We start from the raw sequence: 14,998 nt of genomic DNA, 5'->3' as shown, positions 1-14,998 counted from the left end.
TGGTTTTGAAGGAAACAGGGAGGTAAACTTCACTAGAGAGTCAAAAATGCTGGTTAATGGCTCTACTTTAGGTAATGAATGGAGACAAAAGGGAAATTATTCAGAAGTCGAGGGAATTGGGACCCTTCTAAAATTATGCCAGGTAAAGTAATCTGTGTTTGTATCAGAGACCTATAATTTATGTAAATCCACATACCTCTTTTTCAGATACTGCATAAATTGGGGAGCGTGTGGCGTGTTGTGGAATTAAATGTATTTGTATGTGTTCGACACACTGTATAATTGACTCAATTATCCATGTGGGGATTATTCACTTTTAATTTGCAATCTGGCTTCTCCCTTCAGTTAGGATGTTTTTGGGCTGCTCTAGGAATGCCAACTAATTTAAATAATAATTTAAGTAAAACATAATTAGGTAAGAAAATTACATTCAATCTTTTGCCAGCTCCTGAAGATTCTACAGCTGAAATGGAACTCTAATTCACTCCCTGCCTTTTTTTTTTTTCCATTCTCCAATGCTATTTTACTACCACAGGATTTTAATGCTTTCCATAGATTATTGCAATAGTTCCCTGTTTGACTTTCCTGCTTACCTCTTTCCAATCCAATCACCATTCTGCTGACAGTAATCTTCAAAAGACGAAAAACAACACACAGGCACGCACACACACACACACACGCGTAATCAATAGCATCTCTCATCACAAAAATTTCTTTACTGGAAAACATTAATGACTCCCTATTTCTCACTAGCTCAAGCGCACACACCATAATCTATCATTCAAGACTTCATGCCACCTGCAACAGGAAGTTTTCCTCATCCTAATGCTCTACCTCCCATGCTTTATCATTCTTCCCACCTCTGAATCCCTTTAACACACCACGTGTTTTTCTCTAAGGCGACAAAGGTAATCACGAACCCATGTTGTATCCCTGCTCTACTGTGAGATTCTAAAGAGCAGCCTCTGCGGGGATGCGTCTCTCCTATTAAGCAGTACCTAGCTCAGTGCGGCACCCCAAAGGGGCACAATAAAACTTGTCCCTTTGAACTGCTGGCAAGCCTTGAGGGCAGGGATTTTGGTCTTTTGCATCCCAAGTGCCTAGCATAGTGCCTGCTTACAGGGTCTGGTGCTCAGTAACTACTACGGTACATACTACATACGAAGGTACATACTACAAGCTCTGTGGGGTGCCCTACAGAGTTCCAGGCAGGCAGATACTGGAAGGGCTGATCGCACAGTACCTAGGCTGGTGGCGCAGACTTCTACTGCGGGATGTTGTGTGACACCCCCCACTGGTTTGGGGAAGAGTGTTCCCCTTCCTGCCCCCACGCAGCACAGGCCAGACACTGGCTGGGATGGGGTGCTCACTCTTCGTTAAAAAAACCGTGTATGTACATGTACACACACCTAAATATATGTTTATACACACCTACTCCATAAAAATACACATGCATATCCAAATTTGAACTGTGCATGCCTACTCATACTTGGATTCTTTTGATAAGCATAGTACAGTGCCATAATGTATTTTCCTAGTAACATTTTCATTTCTCTAGCTTGCTTTAGCTTATTTTATTGTAATAACGCAGTACGTAAAAAATATACAAAATACAAGCAAGGACTATGTTACCAGTAAGGCATCTGGCCAACAGTAGACTATTAGTACTGAAGTTTTGGGGACATCAAAAGTTATACGTGGAATTTTGACTTTTGGGGGAGAGGCACCCTTAACCTCCAGGTGTTCAAGGGTCAAATGTGCATATATAACAAGTAAATAGATAAATATAAATAAGTTAATATGCGAACAGGGTTAAGGCAGAACACTGCCGGTTGGGAGGGTGGCTGCGACCCTCCCTTGGCCTGGAGGACCGCAGGAGAAGACACAGACCTCGAACCTGAGGGGCTTGGGCCTTCCGGCGTTCCGTAGACCCGCCGCCATTGGCTGAGCTTGAGACAGCTGACAGGCGGCGGCTGGGCGTGGGAGCTTGAAACATGGCGGCCACCACGGCGCTGATCCTGCCGGAGAGCCCCAGGTAGTCGCCAGAGGTGGCATGGATGGGACCGACGCAGGGACTCCCTTGTTAGCTGTCGCCTTTGGCTCCGAAGCGGGGCGGGCCCTGGGCTGGAGATACCGCGGTGCGGCCCTGCAGGAGTGCGGGGGACTGTGGGTGTCTCGCCTTCTCGGTGGTTCACTTACGTGGGGTTACAATGCGCCTGGCAGTTGGGGTCAGTAGGACAGTGTGTGATGTGTGTCACCGTTCCCAGAGTGTGGGATCAGAAGTACCCAAGTCTGCCTGGAGTAGTGCTGAAGCACGTGGAGAGCTAAACAGTTTCTGTTTTCAACTCTCCTTCAGGCCTGATTACAAGAAAGGTTCCCATTAGTGCTGGAAGGTCTTTAATCCCTAACACGTGCCATTACCCCTTTTCAATCAAGATGGACTAGGCCTCGTTTTGGGCTAGTAAGGTGCCTAAGCAGAATTTGGTAACATTGCTTTTGATTTCATTTTAAAATTTATTTTTAGCTCATTTCTACTTATGGTAGGGAAGCTCGGTTGTCCAGGGTGGTGATATAAAGTTCTGTCTTAATATACAATTATTGAAGTAGAAATGACTCCCATTTCATGAAAAACAAGTAATAGTGCAGGTAGTGATGTGGAAAAAGTTGGACAGTAACAATTTCCTTGCGCCTGAATTGGGCAGGAATCTTGACGAAGAGAGTTGTCATTTTAAAGTTTTTTCCCTTCTTCCCGGATTCCTTGAGTTCTGACAGCCAGTTGTTCTCCTCATATCAGTGTCCTGCTTAAGAGCCGCCACGTCACTAAGCCATATCCAGTATGATGCAGAATTGTTCTTATCACATAATTTAAAGTTGATGATTACAGGAGAAGTAAGGTTTTAAAACAACTGTGTGCTGTTACCCTAAATGATTTCATATGTCATATATACGTTGTTTTATCGCATTATCTGCCATGCAGTATTCTTTGCTTTGTATTTTGGTGTAACTGCCACTTTGCTCCTTCTCTTTCCATAGTTCCATTGTGGGTTAAGTGGATATTAAATATTTACTGCTGAGTGATTAATGGCATTCCCCACAGAGTGCAAGCTTCCCCTAGTTGTCTGCCTTGCCCAAAAGAAAGAGAAACTTTTCCAAATGGACTTTTTCAACACAAATACTTTTTGGGAGGCATCTGTTTGGAAATGTCCTGCCTCTTTTGCTGGCCATCATCTGTTTTTCTTTATAGCAATCAGAGTTGTTGAAATGGAAACTTAAAGACAACTGCACTTGTAGACAAGCATGCTTATAGCAAGTACAGTTTCACCTGGAAAACTCATTTTAAAATTTTGTTTTACACATTTATTTAGCATGAAAAAAGCAGTGTCGCTGATAAATGCAATAGACATAGGAAGATTTCCACGATTGCTCACCCGAATTCTTCAAAAACTTCATCTGAAGGTTTGTATTTTTGCATTTCTGTAGTTTATAGTACTTTTCTTGTGATTGCACTGAAACTCTTTTGTTTGTATTTGAAAAACTTTTTGTGACGTATAGTGTTCTCCAGTGTGTCCTAGGGAACACAGGCTCTGTACAAAATTTTGTAATGTCCCAAAAGTTTGGGAAACTCTGTCTTCATTAAAGTTAATCTTTTTTTATTATGTAAATTTTCAGAGTGTATATATATATATATTTTTTTTCAGAGTATATTTTATGATAGTGTTTACAGTAAATATTTAAGGGTGAATATGATGTGCAAAACTTTTCAAACAAGTTTGACCTTGCAACTGATGTCTCATGGTATATATTTTGGGACTCAGGTTCCGTGTAACATGCTTTGGAAATATTCTGATTTCATTCTTCCTCTTAAAAATAATGCTTTTGGGGCTCCTGGGTGGCTAAGTTGGTTAAGCATCCAACTTCAGAGCTCAGGTCATGATCTCACGGTTCATGAGTTCGAGCCCCGTCAGGCTCTGTGTTGACAGCTCAGAGCCTGGAGCCTGCTTCAGATTCTGTGTCTCCCTCTCTCTCTGCTCCAACCCCTCTCATGCTCTGTCTCTCTGTCTGTCAAAAAATAAACATTAAAAATTTTTTAAAAAATGCTGTAGTTTTCTTATCACCCCAGTATTTAATCTTTCCTTTAATCTTTCCCTTTCACTTATTTCAAGGGTGTGGTTATTTTGGACACATTAATGTTTAGTGATTCACTGCTTGGTCACCAACCTAAGTTAACTTCTTTTTCAGGTTATAAAAATTTAATTCCATCCAACACATGTTTATGGAGCATCTAGTAACTGCTCTTCCTGGTGGTACATGGCATCACCATTAAATGAGAATTAAATGGACTTTTTTTTTTAAATTAGTTTTTATTTTATTTTTATTTTTATTTTTTTAAATTTTTTTAAATGTTTATTTATTTTTGACAGAGAGAGAGAGAGAGACAGAGCATGAGTGGAGGAGGGGCAGAGAGAGAGACACACACAGAATCCGAAGCAGGCTCCATCCAGGCTCTGAGCTGTCAGCACAGAGCGTGACACGGGGCTCGAACTCACAGACTGTGAGATCATGACCTGAGCCGAAGTCGGACGCTCAACCCCAAATTAGTTTTTATTTTAAATTCCAGTTAGTTAACATACAGTGTGATACTAGTTTTAGGTGTAGAATATAGTGATACAGCACTTCCATACTTCACCTGGAGAACCCGGACCCTCTTCTCTTATTTTTCCTCAGAAGCCAGCTCACTTCTGAGTCCCTTCTCCCTCTTAAGTGTCTCTCAAATCCAAGTTCTCTTCATAGTCTTAGTTCAGATCCTTATTATCCCTGTCTTAGACTGCAGTGACTGCCTCCAAACTGATACCTCTACCTGAAGTCTACTCCCTCCTATCACTTCTTCATAATGCTAGTCCATTTATCTCTACAAATATTTTTTTCTAAAAAAAAAAAAAAAAAAAAAGAATTCAGTGTATCTTTACAGTGTTTGAAGCTGTCATTGACTTCCCATTGCCTCATGGAAAAAAGTTCAAAATCTTTAGAATTGTATTGTAATCACGTTATAACAACATTATAATATGGCCACAGGCTTTATTTTCCCATTTTGCAAGTGCTCCAGTCACACCGGGCTGTGCACTTTTACCGGAATATGCCATGAACTTTTCCAACTCTGTTTCCATGCATATACTCTTTCCCTTACCTGCAATGTCTTTTTTTCCCCTTTTTTATTGAGTAGACTGGATGTCTCAAGGATCTTGCTGTCTCACTCTCAGCACTTTGTTTTCTGTGCTTCTAAAACACTTGGTTCATTGTCATCTCATTTTAGTCCTGCAGTGTAAGTATTTGTTTTATGGTGCCAGGGTCTTTCGCTGACCTTGAAGATCTTGAGCATCATGTCTTACTTATCTTTATATTTTCCATGCCTAATACACTTATATGGTCTGCGCTCAGTAGCTGTTCTTGCAGTTAATTCTTATCCTTGCATGGGAAACACAAAACAAATGCAGGTCCTCTAAATTCCGGGCTATAAGGAATTTGTGATGTAGATGGAGAGACAAGAGGAGCCAGCAGAGTAATATAATAGCAGCCACATTCTGAAGTATTTGTGATTCAGTTATGTTCCTCCCTCTGGTAGTGTTCTAATGACTTTGTGGTGTTAATTCATCTGATCCTTACAGCAACTTTAGGAAGTAGGTACTATTGTCACCCTTATTTCATCCAAGAAGAAACTGAGATAGACACCAGTTAAATAATTTGTGCACGGACACACACCTAGCTAGTAAGCTCCCTGGTTCCAGAATCCATCCCTTCAATCCATCCCTGTTTATTACAATCAACCTCAGGAAAGAGTACAAAACAGTATATAAGTTAGTACAAAAGTGAATGATGTAAGCAATCAGTCCAGAAGTTCTGCTGTGATTTCCCGAGCTGGTAGCTGTCTTCTCAAACTTACAAAACAGTGTGGGACAAAAAACTCTCAAACGAATCTTTTGTTCTTTATGATGAGGGAGGATAGGAAATTTGTAGGAAAACGGTGATATGTAGTTTGTCTTTGATCCTCTCAGTCATTTCTGGGGTTGTGAATAAGTTAGCGTCTATCTTAGAGTAAGTGGGTGGCCAGAGCATTCTATAGAGATGCTTGGATGCTATGCCATCAGTGGCAGGGGAGTGAACATGAGGAGGTCTGGTCGTTGACAGCTGAAGCAGTTGAGAACAGAAACATATGCAGGTGATAACTTTGCCAGCTAAGATAGAAAGCAAAGGTGCATTTTTTTTTTTCCTGGACAGTTTCAGGCAGTGTTCTTCTAGAGGGGTTCCTATTGTGATAAGAGTTTGTAGCAAGTAAAGTTTGCAGTGACATTCAGGATCTGCCAGATTTCTTTTTGTGTTCTTGGTCTGTTAAGTTGGACTTTGCCTTGAGACAAGCAGAGCTCTTAGAACAGTGAAACCTGATGCGGGTGCATAGGTGAAGAATTTTAGGGATTGGGTTGCTCTTCTAAATGTCATCAGCTTAACACTTTCATTTTTTTATGGGCTTTGTCCAGACTGGTTCCTTGGAATCCCTAGTTGGAATAAACATAGGGAGAAGCCTTAAGCATGGAATATGGGTGTGCTTAAGCAGGGGTCTGGGAGTCCTCTTTGAACTGGTCATCTTTCTGGCTCATCCTAGCATATAGAAATACATGGGAAGTTTTGGGGGGTTATTACTAATGCCCGGGAACTAAATGTATTGTGCGGAATGGTCCCACAAGGTTTGTCTCATCCAGCATGCTAATGGAGTCTGCATTGGGAAACACTGACAGAAGTGAGATTAGGGACTTAGAAAGAACAATTTATGGCCTCTGAGTTTAAAAGAAAAAAAAAAAAATAGCTGTCACAACTCATGCAATTAAAAAAGCTCACATACTTTGCTCCACTGGAGAGACTTGTAGGCCATCACACAAAGCCTGTTGGTCCAGCTATGCTGTATGTCTAATTCTGAGAGATCAGTTCTTTGGATACCTGGCTGTGGCAAACTAGAAACAGCAAACTGGGGGGTGAAGATGCTGCTGTGATGGGCGTGGAGGCAGTTTCAAGAATTGACTTATAAAAATCAGATGCAAGAAATGTAAATGCCTAGAAATCTGAGGGTTGGTTGTTTACTTACTTACTTACTTTATTTATTTATTTATTTTTTCCTGAAGTGAAAAATCATTAGTGTATCTTAGGAGTTCCTTGCAATACTGTTCATAGCATTCTGATGCTCATCATTGTGACGGACTCATCATAAGAAATTAGTTTAAACCAATATACTTTGTTTACAAAAGTCTAGAATGGGTGTGATACATTTTAGAAAGATTGCTTTCATAAGTTGGAAAAAGAATTCTTGTATTTGATAGATTCACTTGTGGAACCTCTGTATTTCCTCATTATGACAGATAGAGAAGTCTCAGTATGTTAACATAAAGGACAGTCACAAATGCGAATCTCAGCCTATAGAAATGCCTAAGAATTTTTCTTGGCTATTATAACGTATGGAGGGTGCCACTAGCATTTAATGCCTGGGACTTTAAGGGTCCTGTGTGCAGGAGAGGCCTGCGCAAAGGAGAATTGGCCCCACCGATCTAGATAAAAAAGAAAAGGGCAGTTCATCTCTGAAAATACATTTATTTTGTAGTTAATGTAAGATGGTATAAGTTAATATAGGATGTGTAAGGTCTTCTTACACATGGGTTTATTGGGTAAGAATGATATATATACACTTTGAATTATAATAGTTGGAAAATAGTAGTACTGTGTGTTCTTCCATTGAGGTTTTGTGCGTAAGACAGTGAATGTGAGTCAGAGCTTGGGCTCTGGACAGCAGGCCTCTCTGTTTCTAAATCCATACTCTGAGGTTGTTTTTGTTTTTGAGAGCGAGTGAGCACATGAGCAGAGGATAGGGGCAGAGAGGGAGAGAGAGAATCTCAGGCAGGCTCCATGCTCAGCACAGAGCCTGACCAGGGGCTCTGTGTCATGACCGTGAGATCATTGACCTGACCCAAAATTGAGAGTCGGACACTTAACCGCCTGGGTCACCCAGATGTCCCCCCCATGCTCTGAGTATTTAAAGCCTAATTGCTTTCATAATTATTTACCTAATATACTATCTTCATATAGTAGAAGACATATTTAATTTTCTAAGGAATGTGACCTGATTGCAACTACTGAGGTTAGTTTACTCATCATGCATGTTAAGAAAACGAATTCTTCAAAAAAGATAAAAAAGAAAAAGACAATTCGGAAAAATGGATTTTTTAATTTGCTTTTTTTGTGGCTTTCTAGCTCAAAATTCTTAGAGCGTTTAAATTAAGCATCTTGATAACAAATTTTAGATTTCACAAATAGTTTATGAGTAAGTTTTTGTGTTAAGAAATTTACATAGTGTGGACAACCTGAAATGCCCCCTTGGTTAACTCTGGCTCTCCTTTCATCTTCATTCTCTCCTTTATTATTTATTGCTGAATTACAAATTACCCCCAAACTTAGCACCTTAAAACAAGAGTAAACATTTATTATACTCGCAGTTCGTGTAGGTCAAGAATGTAGGAGAGGCTTGACTGCTGTTTCTGGCTTGGCTGCGTGGTTCTGGCTTGGGGTTCTCATGAAGTTGCTGCCAGATGTTGTTGGGGCTGCTGTTAATCTGAAGGTTTGGCCGAGGTTGGAGGATTTCCTTCCAATATGATTACCTGGTGGGAGGCCTCAGTTCCTTGCTGCACAGGCCTTTCCTCCCAACATGGAGGTTGGCTTCTTCCAGAACCAGTGACCCAAGAGAGGGAGGTGCTGTCCTTTTTGTGACCTGGCGTTTGATGTCACAGAGCTTCACTTTTACTATATTATCCTTGTTAGAAGTAAGTCATTCCGTCTGGATCACATTCAAGGGAAAGAAACGAGGCTCCATCCTTTGAAGGGAGGAGTACTAAAGAATTTTGAGATATAATAAAACCACCACACCTCCCCAGAGGTAGCCTTGTTACCAATTTGGTTTTTATTCTGGATTCTTCATGTGTTAATAAATACAGACGTGCATACACATGTGCATACACATATACATAGAAATGTGCAGTTTGTGTGTTTTTACGCAAGTGGTATCGTACTGTATATATTGCCCTGTTGTTTACCTTTTCTCGCTTGCCACTTTTTTTTTTAATTGTTTTTTTTAATGTTTATTTATTTTTGAGACAGAGAGAGACAGAGCATGAATGGGGGAGGGTCAGAGAGAGGGAGACACAGAATCTGAAACAGGCTCCAGTCTCTGAGCTGTCAGCAGAGAGCCCGATGCGGGGCTCGAACTCACGGACCGTGAGATCATGACCTGAGCCGAAGTCGGATGTTTAACCGACTGAGCCACCCAGGCGCCCCTTGCTTGCCACTTTTTTAAGAGACCTTTCCACATCACTTCATATAGCACTGCCTTATATTCTTCATGTGTTGTTTTTCCTTTCTGCTTGTGTATGTGTATTTATGGCATATGTTCTTTAAATATATAGAAAAAATTAATACCCACTTTCCATTCTATTTATTAAAAAAAACTTTTTTTAATGTTTATTTTTGAGAGACAGAGACAGAGCGTAAACAGGGGAGGGGCAGAGAGAGAGGGAGACACAGAATCCGAAGCAGGCGCCAGGCTCTGAGCTGTCAGCACAGGGCCCGACATGGGGTTTGAACTCATGAGCTGTGAGATCCTGACTTGGGCCGAGGTCAGACGCTTAACTGACTGAGCCACCCAGGCACCCTGTCACTTTCCATCTTAAAATTTAAGTTTCGGGGCGCCTGGGTGGCTCAGTTGGTTAAGCGGCCGACTTCGGCTCAGGTCATGATCTCGTGGTCCGTGAGTTCGAGCCCCGCGTTGGGCTCTGTGCTGACAGCTCAGAGCCTGGAGCCTGTTTCAGATTCTGTGTCTCGCTCTCTCTCTCTCTCTCTGACCCTCCCCCATTCATGCTCTGTCTCTCTGTCTCAAAAATAAATAAACGTTAAAAAAAATTAAAAAAAAATAAAATTTAAGTTTCTTGGACATTTCTTCTCTAATTTTATAAACCTAGACCTTAATTTTTTCCCATTGAGAGGATAAAAAAGAATGTATCTTGTTTACCTTCTCTTTTACTCCTAGATATGTGTGGGTTGCTTTTGGTAGACAGAAATAAGTTAAATTGCTGCTTTTTGGGAGCAAATAGAGGTACTTCATGCTTAATATTTATTTGACCCAAGGTTGCTTTTGGAGCAGGGTATTGAATATGTGTTTGGAACTTTTTTTAAAGCTGTATTCTCTATTTGCTCCCATATTTTACACTCCATCTTATTTTAAGGTTGCATTCCTGATGTACCCGTGGATGGGGGAAAGTAAATATTCCCTTAGCCCCCTTCACTCCAAACCACTTTATTTTTTTAAATATTTATTTATTTGTTTTAAACATTTCTTTAAAAATTTTTATTTTTTTTTTTTTAGAGAGAGAGCTAGTGTGTGAGTGGGGGAGAGGGGCAGATTGAGAGAGAGAGAGAGAGAGAGAGAGAGCGAAAGAATCCTAAGCAGGCTTCCATACTCAGCATGGAGCCTGACACAGTGCTTGGTCCCCTGACCCTGGGATCACGACCTAAGCTGAAATCAAGAGTTGGATGCTCAACTGACTGAGCCAACCAGGCATTCCTTATTTTTTTTTAAGTTTACTTACTTGTTTTGAAGGAGGGAGAGAGAATGAGTCAGGAGCAGAGAGAGAGTCAGAGAGAGAATCCCAAGCAGACTCTGTGCTGTCAGTATGGAGCCTGACACGGGGGCTTGATCTTACAAATTGTAAGATCACAGCCTGAGCCAAAATCTAGAGTCGGATGCTCAACCAATTGAACTACCCAGGTGCCCCCCCCAAACCACTTTATTTAAAAAAAAAATTTTTTTTTGCATCTTTATTTATTTTTAATAGAGAGAGAGAGAGCGCGCAAGAGCGGGGGAGGGGTAGAGAGAGAGGAAGATACAGAATCTGAAGCAGGCTCTAAGCTCTGAGCTGTCAGCACAGAGCCCGATGAGGGGCTCGAACTCACAGATTGTGAGATCATGACATGAGCAGAAGTCAGACGCCCAACCAACTGAGCCATCCAGGTGCCCCTCCCCAAACCACTTTATTAATATAATGCCCTTGGAAATCTTGAGAATGTCTCTCTCTCTCTCTCTTCTTTTTTTGTTTGCTGTATTTTTTAAACAAATTTCCCTTCCTTGTACATATTGGGGACACTGAAAGTTTATTTTTGTACCTCCTCAATCACTATTATTATTTTGTGAAAACAGCTTATTTAGCATGTGTTCCAAGGCATCAGATTGCCTGACTTGGTTAAATTATAAGTATCCATTGAATTTATTTGTTATTTATTTATTTATTTTTTTAATGTTTTATTTTATTTTTGAGAGAGAGAGACAGCATGAGTAGGGGAGGAGCAGAGAGAGAGGGAGACACAGAATCCGAAGCAGGCTCCAGGCTCCGAGCTGTCAGCAAAGAGCCCATCGCGGGGCTCGAACCCACATACTGTAAGATCATGACCTGAGTCGAAGTTGGACGCTTAACCGACTGAGCCACCTAAGCGCCCCAATATCCATTGAATTTAATACAACACGTGGTTCTGATTATATACATGTAATACCATTACCTTCCTCACATTGATGAAATCTGGTACTCTAGGTCATTATTTCAAGAAGACATATGGTAGTCACAGAAATTCTGAAACTTTTAAGTCAAAATGTTGCTCTTGAAGTAAGTAATTGGCATTTTGGCTAAATTTGGCTCATGATTTTCTCAGTCATAAAACAGGGAGTAGAGACTGGAAGTTCTGGTGAGTAGCCTCCAAAAGTACGCTAGCTTAAAGCTCTAATGCAGCTTTGGTTGAACAGCCAGATAGGTGTACGTCATCGTAAGCTGTCAAGGGAGGGCTTGTGAACTTCTGAATTTTCTCCCTATTGCTGTTCGGGAGAGGCAGCCATAGGGAGAGTTGTTTTTAGTATGTGTGGATAATATGGGTTATTTATTTTGTTTTATATCTTATTTTATATTATTTTCTTTTAATTCATTTATTTTTAAAGGAGTTCTTTTTATTTTAAAGTTGTTCAAGTGGTACACATTTTTCCTACATAATAAACTAATGTCTTTAGATCAAGGAGATTATTTTGGATACAAAAGAAAGAAGACTTCTCAGAGGTTCTATTCAGATGGCTGTCTTCTTTCATGTATTGGTCATAAAATTACTGTGTATAATGTGTGAGTTTTGGAAAATATGTATGAAAATGATAAAAAAGACCTAATTTCTTGCTTTATGCATGCTCTTATAATAACTCACATTTTTGCAGAACTCATCAAAATGAAAATTACATGAATGAGTATTTGTATTTGTATGTCTAACTAGAGTACCGTATACTTGAGGACATGAACTGCCTTTCTCTGTAGCACATAATAGATACTCAGTAAATATATTTGAATGAGGAAGGCGGACATTACTGTCAATTATTATTAACATTTTGGGGTTTTACCTTCTAGTATTGTTTTTTCTAAACATCCATTTCTTTTAGTAAATACTGGTAGTTTCCACCTCCTATAAATCATAGAACTTAAAGTAATGTGTTTTTTTAATTTATTTAAAATGAGCTTCATTTGGCATGATCCAGATAATGAATTATACTATGATTTTGAGTTGTTGAAATTTATAAACACATCAGATTCTTTCGCTTTTTCTTAACATTTCTCACCCATGTTTGAATAAAGGAATCTTCAGATACTCTTCTGTGGAGTATCTAAGTTTTGAATACCTGCATGTGTGCTAATAGCTTGCTTTTTGTGTTGTAGGCTGAGAACAGTTTCAGTGAGGAAGAAGAAGAAAAGCTTCAGGCTGCGTTTTCTCTAGAGAAACAAGATCTTCACCTAGTTCTTGAAACAATATCATTCATTTTAGAACAGGTATTTTTATTGCCCCAAACCTCCTAAACATGCTTTCTTTACTGCATATCTGTATTGCTATGATAGCTATCAATTTTTTTTATTTACGTACTTTTTAATTAAAAAAATTTTTTTTAAGTTTATATTGAGAGAGAGAGAAAGCACACGCATGATTGCGAGCTAGGGGGAGGGGTAGAGAGAGCCTTTGCAGGCTGTCAGCACAAAGCCCGATGTGGGGCTCAAACCCATGAACCGTGAGATCATGACCTGGGCTTAAATCAAGAGTTGGACACTTAACCCACTGAGCCACCCAGGGGCGCCTATCGCTTTTTATTTTTTCAAAAAAAGTATACGGTTGGAAGCTGTGAATATATTGTACTTGAGAATTTGAAGGTAGTAAAAATATTTGAATGTATGATTTTTTCCTACGGTATTGCAGTCTACAAAACAATCTAAATGTTAAGTAGCATGAGTAAAGTATTTAACAACGTGAATCAGGGCTTCATTGACTTGAGACAGGTATAAAACATTTTAATTCATTGTTACTGGGTTTATAACTTGGAGAAGTGAGCGCATTTTATTTAAGAAATTTAAGAAATGATTTCGGGGGGATTTATTTGACTAGGATGATAAAACATTTAGAAAAGACATAGTTGTCAAAGGACTTTTTGTCATACAATTTCTTCCTATTAAACTGCCCTTTTGCATCCCTTTTTCAGCTGTTAAATGTGGTTCAAGTCCCATCTCCTCTCACTGTAGCTTTGACCCCTTGCACTTGGCAGTTTTGCCCTAATTTGGATTCCTTTTATCCTTGGCTCATCCGAGTGGAGCACATTGTTAGTCTTTGATTATTTCATGTGTGTCAGCCTTCATTAGGTTTTGAATTTGTGAGGGACCTGTCATATTTTTAATTCACCTTCTATAAACCTAGCACATTGCTGGACTTAAAATAGATTTCAATAAATTCCTGTTGGGTGACTTCATAGAATACTTGTGAAATAAAGTTTAAATAGTACTGTAGCTTCATAGGCATTTTAGTGAACAGATATGGTTAGGAAGACAAGTACCCAGGCGTCTACTACACACAGCCTTATGCAGATTACAGGCCAGAAACAGGACTATGGTTCTGAACCCTGGTGAACCTCCAGTAGAAGGAGGGATAATCAAGGAGGACCCAGCAACATGGACTTCATGAGAAAGTCGTTCCAGAATAATGTTAAGAACTAGAACAGATATTATTAAAAATGTTTTATTTTCACATGTTTACAATATTTTATTATTGTAAACTATTATTGTATGTTTACAATATTTATTACGTATGTTTACAATGTTTTATTATGTATTACCTAGGCAGTTGGGTAGACGAAGGTGGTTTTGAGAAAGCGCTTCCTGGAAAAAGTTTGTTTGTTGGGAAATGAAACCGTTGTACGTTTCTTTGAAATAGTTCAGTGAAATGAGGAAATGATAGCTTATTTTATTTGCTTACATTATTTATTTATTTAAGTAATCTCTACACCCAGTGTGGGGCTCACGGTCATGACCCTGAGGTCAAAAGTTGCAGGCTCCTCCGACTCACCCAGCCAGGCACCCCAGAAATGATACTTTAAATAGAGTATCACTTACATAGCTAACGTAAAGAAGACATTTTTCCGTTAAGTGGATTTAGGATTACTTAAGACACAGGCAAAAGTGGGAAAATGTAGCCTGAATAGTTTAAATTAGGCCATTTAACCCTGCGTCTCCCTGTTGTGTATATTATTATTGGTAAATAGATATAAAACACTTACGGGATGCCTGGGTGACTCAGTCGGTTAAGCGTCCGACTTCAACCCAGGTCATGATCTCGCGGTTTGTGGGTTCGAGCCCTGCATCGGGCTCTGTGCCAACAGCTCAGAGCCTGGAGCCTGCTTTGGATTCTGTGTTTCCCCTCTCTCTGCCCCTCCCCTGCTCATGCTCGCTCTCTCAGTCTCTCTCAAAGAATAAACATTAAAAAAAATACATAAAACATTTCTGATAGAAATAGGAAATTTTTTGTTGATTTAAATCATTTAAAAATAATTTTGTATTTGAGTATAATTCAAGGG

The 14,998-nt window shown here is 39.8% G+C and overlaps 1 protein-coding gene across 3 annotated transcripts in view; it reads left to right on the top strand.

Annotated features, from left to right (window-relative positions):
- The first annotated feature begins 1,944 nt into the window (after positions 1 to 1,944).
- The window catches only part of COMMD10 (COMM domain containing 10), a 275,231-nt gene continuing 262,177 nt past the window's right edge, over positions 1,945 to 14,998 (top strand). The window contains exons 1-3 of one of the 3 annotated variants that reach the window (XM_019469604.2): positions 1,945 to 2,035; positions 3,366 to 3,456; positions 12,825 to 12,935. In XM_019469604.2, coding sequence (XP_019325149.1) covers positions 1,995 to 2,035; positions 3,366 to 3,456; positions 12,825 to 12,935 — 243 coding nt within the window. In that variant the 5' untranslated portion in view covers positions 1,945 to 1,994. The other 2 variants (XM_053907545.1, XM_019469601.2) reach the window with 2 other exon arrangements.

The sequence above is a fragment of the Panthera pardus genome, unplaced genomic scaffold (assembly GCF_024362965.1).
Source record: "Panthera pardus isolate Hobbes unplaced genomic scaffold, ASM2436296v1 HiC_scaffold_2, whole genome shotgun sequence".
Classification (NCBI taxonomy): domain Eukaryota; kingdom Metazoa; phylum Chordata; class Mammalia; order Carnivora; family Felidae; genus Panthera; species Panthera pardus.
The sequence above is the reverse complement of the archived record's forward strand: the minus strand, read 5'-3'. Positions and strand labels throughout refer to the sequence as shown.